A 10,209-nucleotide genomic window follows, 5' to 3' on the forward strand; every position below is an offset into this window, starting at 1 on the left:
TAGGACCGATGGCCGTTGGAGCAGACGAGTCCTAGAGTGGAGACCGCGAATCGGCAAGCGCAGCGTAGGGCGCCCTCCAGCCAGGTGGACCGACGACCTTAAGAAGGTGGCGGGCACCAACTGGATGCGGAAGGCGGAGGACAGGGAGCTTTGGCGCACCTTGGGAGAGGCCTATGTTCAGCAGTGGACAACGATTGGCTGTTGATTGATTGATTGAATAATACTTGTAAAATGAATATTATAATATTGTGTCATCTGTAGCCATTGACGCCACCTATTCTTTAAAATTAAGTCTATTTTAATAACCAATAAAAGTAAACATCATTATTATATAACAAAGTAGAAGTGTTACATTTACTTTATTTATTACTAGAAATAGTATAATAATATATACATTAAAGCCTTAAATAAATACAAATAAAAATTAAAAATAGTTACTGTACAAATCGTGACTGCGTGGAATGGTGGTGAGAATGCTAGCAGCATTTCCCTTCAGCTCTGGGTGAAAAATGAACCAGCCCTCCTGTCACCAATACAGGCAATTAGACGGGGTGTAATATTTTTAATTAAAACGATATGAATATTTTTTATCTGTCAGTTTCAAAAAAGAAATAACTAGTCTGTAGTCGGTGCTATAGTATTATTTATAATTATGTTTGACATTTCATGTGAAAATTATCAGATGCATATTGTTGTTAAGAATAGTTAAGAAATATAAGAGTAAACAATGATATATGAAAATAAAACTCTTCTATTGAATTTAACGTAAATTAAAAACTTTATTTAGTGTTACTTATCGAAATATTGTAATTACAAAATGCCTGCCGTAACGTCAACAACAGCTGAAGATCAAAACGATGGAGATCAGAAAATGTGGAGTGCTCTCAAAAGATATATAATACGAGAAAGGCAAAGAAAAAAAGAAGGTACATTTGCTTAGTATGAATTAAATAGAATGCTGCCTTTGAATGTTTAAAATCATGTTAAAATCTTTCCATTTCATGGTTTGTTTCAGAATATGAAGCAGAAGTAGAGGAGGAAAGATTGAGAAAGGAGCGGGAGGCAAGAGAAAGACAAGATGTCATGACATTAGGTAACACATTTCTGGCAGAAAATCTTATAATAAAAAAAAATTCAGTGATGATCCAGTTTTAGATTGATTTCCATACACTATATATTCTTAAATATGTTGCTATAAAAGGATATTATGTAAAGGATTTATATAAATTGGTCAAACAATGTTATTTATTATGCTTATAACTAAGTTCTTCAGAATACATTTAGCATAAAGTTCAAAAGATACTAGAAGTACTAATCGGGATAATTTTTGTTTCATTTATACTTTACTTTTTTAGTACTGAATATATAAACTGTTTTGAAAAAAAAAACTTTTAAGCTTTTAGTTAATGAAGACATCTATTATACATATAGTCTGCCTTTTAAAACCATTAATTATTATTTAATTTAAAATATTAACTTGTAATGTTTGTGTAATTGAATAAAATGCATTTAGCGATTAGTGATGTTGATTGATTAAAAACTAATTACAAATTACACTTATATAATCTACTGTATACCTAAATAAAAAAATCACTCAATCACAAAATCACATTATGACATTGTACATTACAATAATCATGCCAACTAAACAGCATATAATTTACAAATATAATCAGAAGAAATACAGTAAAATAAAATACCAATTATTAAGTATAATTATAATTGTATCAATTGTCAAATAAAATTATGAAAATGTTGCAATATATTAATTAAGTTAATATGCTTATTAAATTTAATTGTGGTATCACTGGACTTTATACAAAGCAAATGTCAATAAATTGCAGAAGAAACAAAGGAACAGATTGAGCAACTAGAACAGAAGTTAAAGCAGTTAGAGAAAGAAAAACAACAGTTGTTCATGCAACTTAAAAGAGTACTTAATGAAGATGAAGTAAGAAAGAGACAACAACAAAAGGAGACTAAGTAAGTACCTATATAAAAGTAAAAAAGTTGAAAATTGAGCAAGATATAATTTTTTTATTTTTTTTAGTGATATGCAGTCAATGAAGATGCCAATGGGTAATATCCAGATACCAATGTTCTCGGTGCCAACATCAATGGGTCAAGGAGAGCCACCACCATCACAAGGCAGGGCGCCTCCGCTAACAACCCATATCATGAACAAAGTAAGTAAAGTTAAGTAAAGGCTTGTATATCTCCCACTGCTTGGACCACTACTAAGACCTAAGCTTACTCCACCGCATGCTCTAATTTTATTAAACATGCCGAGCCAAGCATCAATAGTGTGGCGAGCTGTCTCTTATTTTTTAATTAGTTGTGCAATATTTTGATTGCAAATTTTAAGAGAAATTGACTACACATTCAAATAAATATTAATATAATTTTTTTCATTAAAAATACAATTGTATAATTAAATTTTTGTTATTCATTATAAGCAATACATATTTTCATTCCGAATTATTATTTAAATATATTCTAGACCTGTCTCATTAGTCTCGACAAGATACGAAATATGTTAGTTTTATTTTCGATATAATATTATTTGATCATAGTTTAATTTTCCCTCTACTTAAAATCAAAACACTATTGGAACAGAAAAGTGTCAGCCCTTTTTCATTAAAGAAAAGTCCTCCAAAGACACCAGAGACCAATGTATCTTTAGTGTAAGGTCTCTTATAAAAGACATTTATAAAAAGAATTGCCAATAAAGTTTTATGCATAAATGAATTAATATGAAACTCTTAATGTCTCACTATAGTTAGTGTGTACAAATAATGTAAAGCTTAAAAATATTTGTATAATAATATTTTTTTCTCTTTATTCAAGAATAAGCATTCAAACTACATGCTGTTCCCGCAACAGCAGAGCTTAGTCAGAGGTCCGATACAATCAAATGTGAAACGAACAAGGAGTCCTTCACCAACATATGCTCTATATGCACACAGATTACATCAGCCTCCTATGAAACACCAAGCTGTCTATTCTGACCACAGTAAGTTAAATAATTGTAAATATTTGATTTCTTGGTAGTAGTTACAAGCCCGTCTGGGTAGGTACCACCAAGTCATCACATATTCTACTGCCAAACAGCAAGACAGTGTTGTTGTGATCCAGTTTGAAGGGTGAGTGAGTCAGTGTATCTAAAGGCACAAGGGACATAACATCTTTCAGTTTCAAGGGCCATTGACAATGTAAGGAATAGTTAATATTTCTAATGGCCGGAAATGTCTGTGAGCAATGGTTACCACTTACTATCAGGTGGCCTGTTAACCTATTCTTTTATTTTTTGATATAAAAAAACATATTTCGGGAAAAATATTTTGATGTTAAATTTAAGAAGTTATAAAAAATCCTAAAAATATTAGATTATAAAATAAAAAAATATATATTATGATTATTTTGTCTTAAAATGTACAATTTTATGCAATTATCATAACTTTGGAAGGACTAGAAATATAAGACTTAACGTGATTTATTTGTCTAGATTATTTTTATAAGAAAATCATGTGTTATGAATCTTTTGCAGAAGTTGAGGATGGTCGTATGGGGCGCCAAATGGCGCGCGCAGTGCTTTGGACCAGTGAGTTTTATTCACGCTAGGTGTCGACACTGTTACTTCTACTTGCACGCTAAATCATTTTCATCATATCTTCTTTTGCCACATAATTTGACAGCTATTGTAGACGATTTTAATTTATATCATAAATGTAATTAACTACTTAACCAAAAGAATATTAATTACTCAACCATTTAAATTTTTACATTTAGTTTTTCTTATATAATTTAAGGGTTTAATTGATGATATTTTTCCGTTGCGTTACATTACGTTGTGTAGCGGGTGTTTAGTTAAATACGGTTATCTCTTTCTGTCATCATTGATTTGACATTCGAAAGATGAATACACAGCATTATTTAACGCTCCTCGGCCTCTAAACTGTTGATGATTGGGTATGATATTTAATAGAAGCTATAGCTGTCAAAATATATGGTAAATAAACCATGTTTGATCACATATTAATATTTTTTTTTCTTTTGTCTTTCGTCTTGTGTATATTGTAATAAGCCTCTTTCATGTTATGTTCCTTTTACTATTGTTTCTTTAACTGTTAGTTAGTCTTTAGCCGAGATGGCCTAGTGGTTAGAACGCGTGAATCTCAACCGCTGATCGTGGGTTCAAACCCGGGCAAGCACCACTGAATATTCATGTGCTTAATTTGTGTTTATAATTCATCTCGTGCTTGACGGTGAAAGAAAACATCGTGAGGAAACCTGCATGTGTCTGCATGGGTATTTCATTGAAATTCTGCCACATGTGTATTCTACCAATCCGCATTGGAGCAGCGTGGTGGAATAAGCTCCAAACCTTTTCAAAATGGAGAGGAGGCCTAGGCCTTAGCCCAGCAGTGGGACATTAACAGGCTGTTACTGTACTGTAGTTAGTCTTTAGTTGTAAGTGTTCATCTAATCTTGGGTTTAACAGATTTAATCATTTGAAGATCATTAATTGTAATAAAATAGATTTGGAATTTGCTTAGATCAGTTTCAAGTTAACATTTTTGAATTTCTTTTTTTTTTTTATTTATATTGTCAGTAATCATAATTATGGTGTTAACTTTTAACCTTGATCATATTACTAATATACGATTTACTGTTTGTAAATTTTATTAACCATTGTGACATTGTTATTTTAATCATTAATGTTGTAACAACTTTTAATAGAATAATTAATTAGATTGAGTTAATTTTTTTTTATTGAACATTGTATTCTGTATTGTATAATTTATTCTGAATAAATTTTAAAAAGACATTTTTCATGTTAAAAAATTACTATTAATATAATAATTAATTTATATTGTTTAATAAAAAATAAAAAGCAGTATCAGATTAAAAATCTCTTATACTTTGCAGCGAAAACGCTGATAATTTTAATAAATACTTCCTTGGGAGGCATCATTATGACGTCATAAAAAAGGATCCTAAAAACGATAATTATTTTGAATATTCGTTTCATTATTTGAATCAATACATACAGAGTCGCCGCAATACGCATCTAACGTGAGCGGGTCGGGAGTGTCGTCCGGCTACTACGCGATGCCGACGTCGGGCGTGGTGGGTGTGGTGGCGGAGCGCCCGCCCCCGCTGCTGTACGCGCACCACGGACACACGCCGCACGCGCACACTCCGCACACCCCGCACACTCCGCACCAGTCGCACCAGCCGCACCAGCCGCACCAACCCCATCAGCCCCACCACACGAACCTCATGTACGCGCCCGCGCAGCCGCAGCTCTACTTGGACATGCTGAAGAACAGGGACGGTCAGCAGCACTCCGAACAGAAGAAGGAGGCCCAGGTATGGGACGGGGTTCGCTTAGTAGTATTTTTATTTAAAATGAAGATTAAATTATCATGGAGAAGAAAAAAGTTCTACTAATTTTCTATTCAAATCTGTTTAAAGTACTTTTATTACTAGTATTGCTTGATTGTTCCGCCGGACCAGTGGCTTGTTTGTAAGACTGCAGATCCCGATGTTTTGCACTATGCACGGAGAGTCGTCGGTCGAGCACCTGAACTCGGATAGCAGTTCCATCGGATTACGTGAACATCGAGTGAAGGCATAGAGAGTGCACCGATGCTTGCATCATAACGTCTCGTGCGCAGTAGTGGTAGGTGTCACCGCTCCCCGCCGTGTTGCAGCCGCAGGTGCTGATCGGGCTGAGCGAGGGCCACCACCCGTCGGTGAGCAGCGGCGTGTCGTACGCGCAGCCGCCGCCCGCCGGCCGACACCTCGCCATCCACCCGCCGCAGCCGCAGCACGCCAACATGCAGGTCGAGGACTCGAGCCGTCGTCCGCGAAGCTTAGCAAACCTAATCATATAACTGAATTCTGATCCGCACTAACTTTCTTTAACTTATTGCTTGGTAAGGCTACGTGCACGCCACTCGGGACTTTATCGTGAGTGAGCCAGTGCAACTACAGGCACGAGGGACGTAACATCTTAGTTTCTAAGGTATGGCGGCGCATTATCGTTATAAGGAACAGTTAATATTTCTTATGGAGCCCATGTCTATAGGTCGTGGCCACTTACCATCAAGTGGCCCATTCACCCGCCGCCAATGTACTTTATAAAGAAAACTCACGCGAATATTGTTCCTTTAAATACAGACTTTTTTTTAAAATCATAGAACTAATTGCATTTATTTACTTATAAAGGCTTTCTCTAAACTGTCATCTCAAGATTTACCGAACTAAAATTGATTACAGTTCAATAATGAAAAAAAAAAAAAAAATGTTTTTCTTACAGACAGCGAAACCAGGCAGTATAACCCAAGGTTATCCTGTTCAGCAATCAAACCCAAATGTACAGAACCCGAATATATATCCCAACAGACACCGCTATTAGCTACTATTAATGATCGTCCAGCGACACCCCTCGCCACCTCAGGCATCGAGAAACATAATCGTGCACACGAGAAATTATAAAGATCTTTAGTACAAAGGTTATTCAATGGTATTTCAAATGGTGACTTTAAAAAAAAAAAAAACTTTTTTTATTTTTGTATTACATTATGATATAGTTAAATTATATTTAAAGTGTAAATTTAAATTATATTTAATTAGAACGCAGTGTATGTGTTTAGCCGGTAAAATTGGTGTTATGAAAGTTTGTTTATATAATATATTGACTCATGCAATGAACACTTGAGTGAATCAAATCGAAATCCCTTATTGAACTTTAAAAAGAAGCAGAAGTATTACACTTACTTATTATTGATTACTGATAAATTAGAAACTACCACCGATTCTGAAAAGAAATACCCGGTTCTAAGAAGAACCAGCGGGTTTTTTGTTTTTTACATGTTTTGTATTTTTGTCTTTCTTAGATCCTGTTATAAAACCTTTGTCCCACAAAAGAGTTACTATGCAGTCGAGTAACAGGAGTGACTATGCTAAATTTTTCTTCAATGTTTAATAATTATATTTAAAGATTTTTGTTTCTGGTCACACATCGACCTTAGTCATTTGTTTTAAACATTATTATTTCTTTTCTTTTTTCAAATGTTTTTATTGGTAACGCTGAAGTTCGTTAATGGCAACACCAAACAATATAACACGAAAATCGAACGACATAGTGAGAAAAGCTACGGCACCGTTTGCCTTTGCCTATTTATACATAGATTTTGAACGAATAGATTTACGGCCTTTAAGACGTTGTATTGCGACTGGTTAGTTAAACACTGATTTCTCCCTTTCTGTCATTATCGATTTGACATTCGAAAGAACGAGACAGCATTGTTTTTCGGATGATTAGCTCATCCTTAAAAACTCAGCTTAAAACAACGTTTTTAAGTAAGTTTCAATATTATCGAGTTAACATAGTGTTCATTGTTGGTGACATGTGCTTGTAATTGTCTTGCGATAATCGCAAAATTATTGTCTATACTGATACAATAATGTGATTAAACGCTTAAAAAAATGAAAATTATTCTATCGTATTATGTCTATGGTATGGTGTAAAGTTTACTTTCATAAATTGCGGTCCTCCGTTATGATAACACTACGAGTTGATCTTTAGAAAGTACTCAGTGTTCAGTACGCTTAGTGCGAGTTTTTTTACCTATTCGATTTAAACAGCGCCATCTAGGGACAGTAGTTGGAACTCCAATCAAACGTTTACTTTATGGAATAATAAAAAAAAACACACTAGACACAGATTGTCCAATAACATAATATATAAAGTTATTAGTATAAGTTTATTTTATATTATACATTTATTTTTCATTAATTAAATTGGTTATAACATTTCAAATTTCATTTCTTAATTATTTTGTAATATTATTAGTAATATTTGTAATATTAGTAAGTACGTATATGTAAATAGTGTTATTAAATAATAAATATACAAACGAAGTTCTGTACAATGGTATAACTGTTTGTAGATGAAAATAATAGTAATTATAATTATCTATATTATATAAAAAAATGTGTTTTCTTGATCATCTGTCATATATCCGCATTGTATCTGGTAGAACGTTTATATAATATAATAATAAAAAAAAACTTTTTAATTGTAAAAAAAAAATATAATTATCCGTTATGGCTTCGCAGGAATAAGGCTCTACATAAAATGGTTATATTGAAGGACAAGCGTATAAAGATACTTTCTTGTTTTTTTCGCCCTTGGGCGTACGCAGAACAATCAAATAAGTTTAATCACACTCGTTGAATGTTTTAACACAATGCACAAACATAAACACATTTATTTTTGTTTATTACGAAGATGAATGCAAGCTATAATTTTATATAGAACTAGCAAAAAACACGACTTCACCTGCGTGAAATTCAACTTGTGACGAAAATCCTGTTTGAATTTATAGCGGTTGCCTAAAATAATAAATGGTTGTTTTGCTATTGGTAACTCGCAAATATTAACATAAAAAGTTACTTTATTTTTATGTTACTTACTAGCGAAAGAAACTACCTATTTTACTGTTTGATTCGCTTAAATTGACCATGAATAGTTTAGAGATAATTTACGATAATTTTAAAACGGGGAAGTCCCTAAATTTAAAAAAGTCTGTCTTTTAAATTATAACTTTATTGTTCTTGATACTATTATATATGGTTTTAAAAAAGTAACTACCTCGATTGTAGTCTCAGGCGTATCGATTTTGTGTTTAATTTATTAGGTTTTTCTTATTCCCCTGTAATAGACATAATATGACTTTTCAAATATAGCAAAATAATACAAAAACACCTCATTAGTATCTTAATTCTTAAACAGACAAGGTCAAGTAGTCTGGCGCCCGGTCTTTAAGCCACAAATGAATGTCCAGCCAAAGTTATATTTCTATTCGACTACAGCAATAATTGTTATTCGTTTAGCTCTCCATATCCAGTAAATATAGATCTATACAAATAGGATACATTTTGTCGTCACCCGTGATCGAACCGATTGCACAAGCTAGTTGTGAATATTGAGCCCATTGCGAATTTACGATACAAACATTAACAAACAATTTTACGTGGATATGTAATAAATTTTGTAACAAAAATGCTTTACTTTTTGTAGGCTTTGTGGAAGTCCATCTGGATACGTACCACTCACTCATCACATATTCTACCGCCAAACAGCAATACTTAGTATTATTGTGTTAGTGTGGCCCACCAACCTGGGTCGGTAATGATCAATCACCATCAGGTGGCCCATTTTCCCTTTTGCCAACTTAAAACTTAAAAGCTTAAGACTTGATATATTAATCAAACAAATGCGATAACGATATATTCAACAATTTTTACCTAACTAAAATTAAGTTGAGTTATATATTTAGATATTTAATTAAGTAATTTAAAAAATCATAAAGGCTTTAAAAATATTGCAAGCTCATAGGCATAGGGTGGGGTTAAAGGTGCACGCGGGAGGCAGTTTGACCTGTAAGTAGGTCGCGACGATCGATGCACCGCTGCATCTTGCCACAGGGTTTCGAATGTTCTAGATAAATTGATGATTAATTAAGCATTCAGTGAATCCTTATCATTTGATTTTAAAAGGTTTTTTCAAAGACTTCATTGTACGATTATATTTAATTTGATCGATATAATTTTATAATAAAAAGTGATTTTATATACACCGGCAATAATGTTTGCAATATATTTTATTATTTTTATTAAATTTAAATTTTAATAAGATTAAAATATTGTAAAACGAGTTATGTAGTAAGTACCTATATTATCTTTTAAGTCTCTGAAGCGCTACTCATTTAATAACCTTACCTGACCTTACTCAACTACGTTTATACGCCATTCCTATAACGCTATTTGTAGATGCACTTCTACTCCAGTATAATATTTATAGAGCCTCCATTGAAAGAAGCTAGTTTGGTGAAATGATTTTTTTAAATTCTAATTTATAGAAATATGTTATATAAAATCTTGAAACTTTAAATAAAATTGTTTCATACCACTCAATTTCAAATCTTTCACTGCTTATTTACAATCTATTCGAATAATAGAAATATTTTTTATAAAAAAATTTACAGAAATGAAAATAAGAAATATCACCTATTAGGGTAATAATACATATATGTATATAACAAATCATTTATTCAATACGCTGGAAATTATTAACTTGAATAGTAATTTATGAATTGGAATACTCTGTCGCATTTCTGTTACACTGCGACTAAA

General features: G+C 32.7%; 1 protein-coding gene across 4 annotated transcripts; it reads left to right on the top strand.

Moving 5' to 3' along the window:
* Window positions 1–663: 663 nt before the first annotated feature.
* On the top strand, window positions 664–7,899 carry LOC126768674 (putative uncharacterized protein DDB_G0291608). 4 transcript variants are annotated; one of them, XM_050486921.1, is made up of 9 exons: window positions 664–926; window positions 1,016–1,093; window positions 1,845–1,983; window positions 2,051–2,186; window positions 2,848–3,013; window positions 3,548–3,601; window positions 5,054–5,373; window positions 5,543–5,686; window positions 6,326–7,899. In XM_050486921.1, exons 1-8 carry the CDS (start codon window positions 818–820, stop codon window positions 5,639–5,641), a joined length of 1,101 nt encoding a protein of 366 aa, XP_050342878.1. In that variant the 5' UTR covers window positions 664–817; the 3' UTR covers window positions 5,642–5,686; window positions 6,326–7,899. The 4 variants fall into 4 exon arrangements, with proteins under 4 accessions (XP_050342878.1, XP_050342876.1, XP_050342877.1 ...); XM_050486919.1 differs by lacking the exon at window positions 5,543–5,686 and adding an exon at window positions 5,718–5,849 and having other exon boundaries at window positions 6,326–7,895; XM_050486920.1 differs by lacking the exon at window positions 6,326–7,899 and having other exon boundaries at window positions 5,494–5,680.
* The last annotated feature ends 2,310 nt before the right edge of the window (window positions 7,900–10,209 follow it).

The sequence above is a fragment of the Nymphalis io genome, chromosome 5 (assembly GCF_905147045.1).
Source record: "Nymphalis io chromosome 5, ilAglIoxx1.1, whole genome shotgun sequence".
In the NCBI taxonomy this organism is placed as follows: Eukaryota; Metazoa; Arthropoda; class Insecta; order Lepidoptera; family Nymphalidae; genus Nymphalis; species Nymphalis io.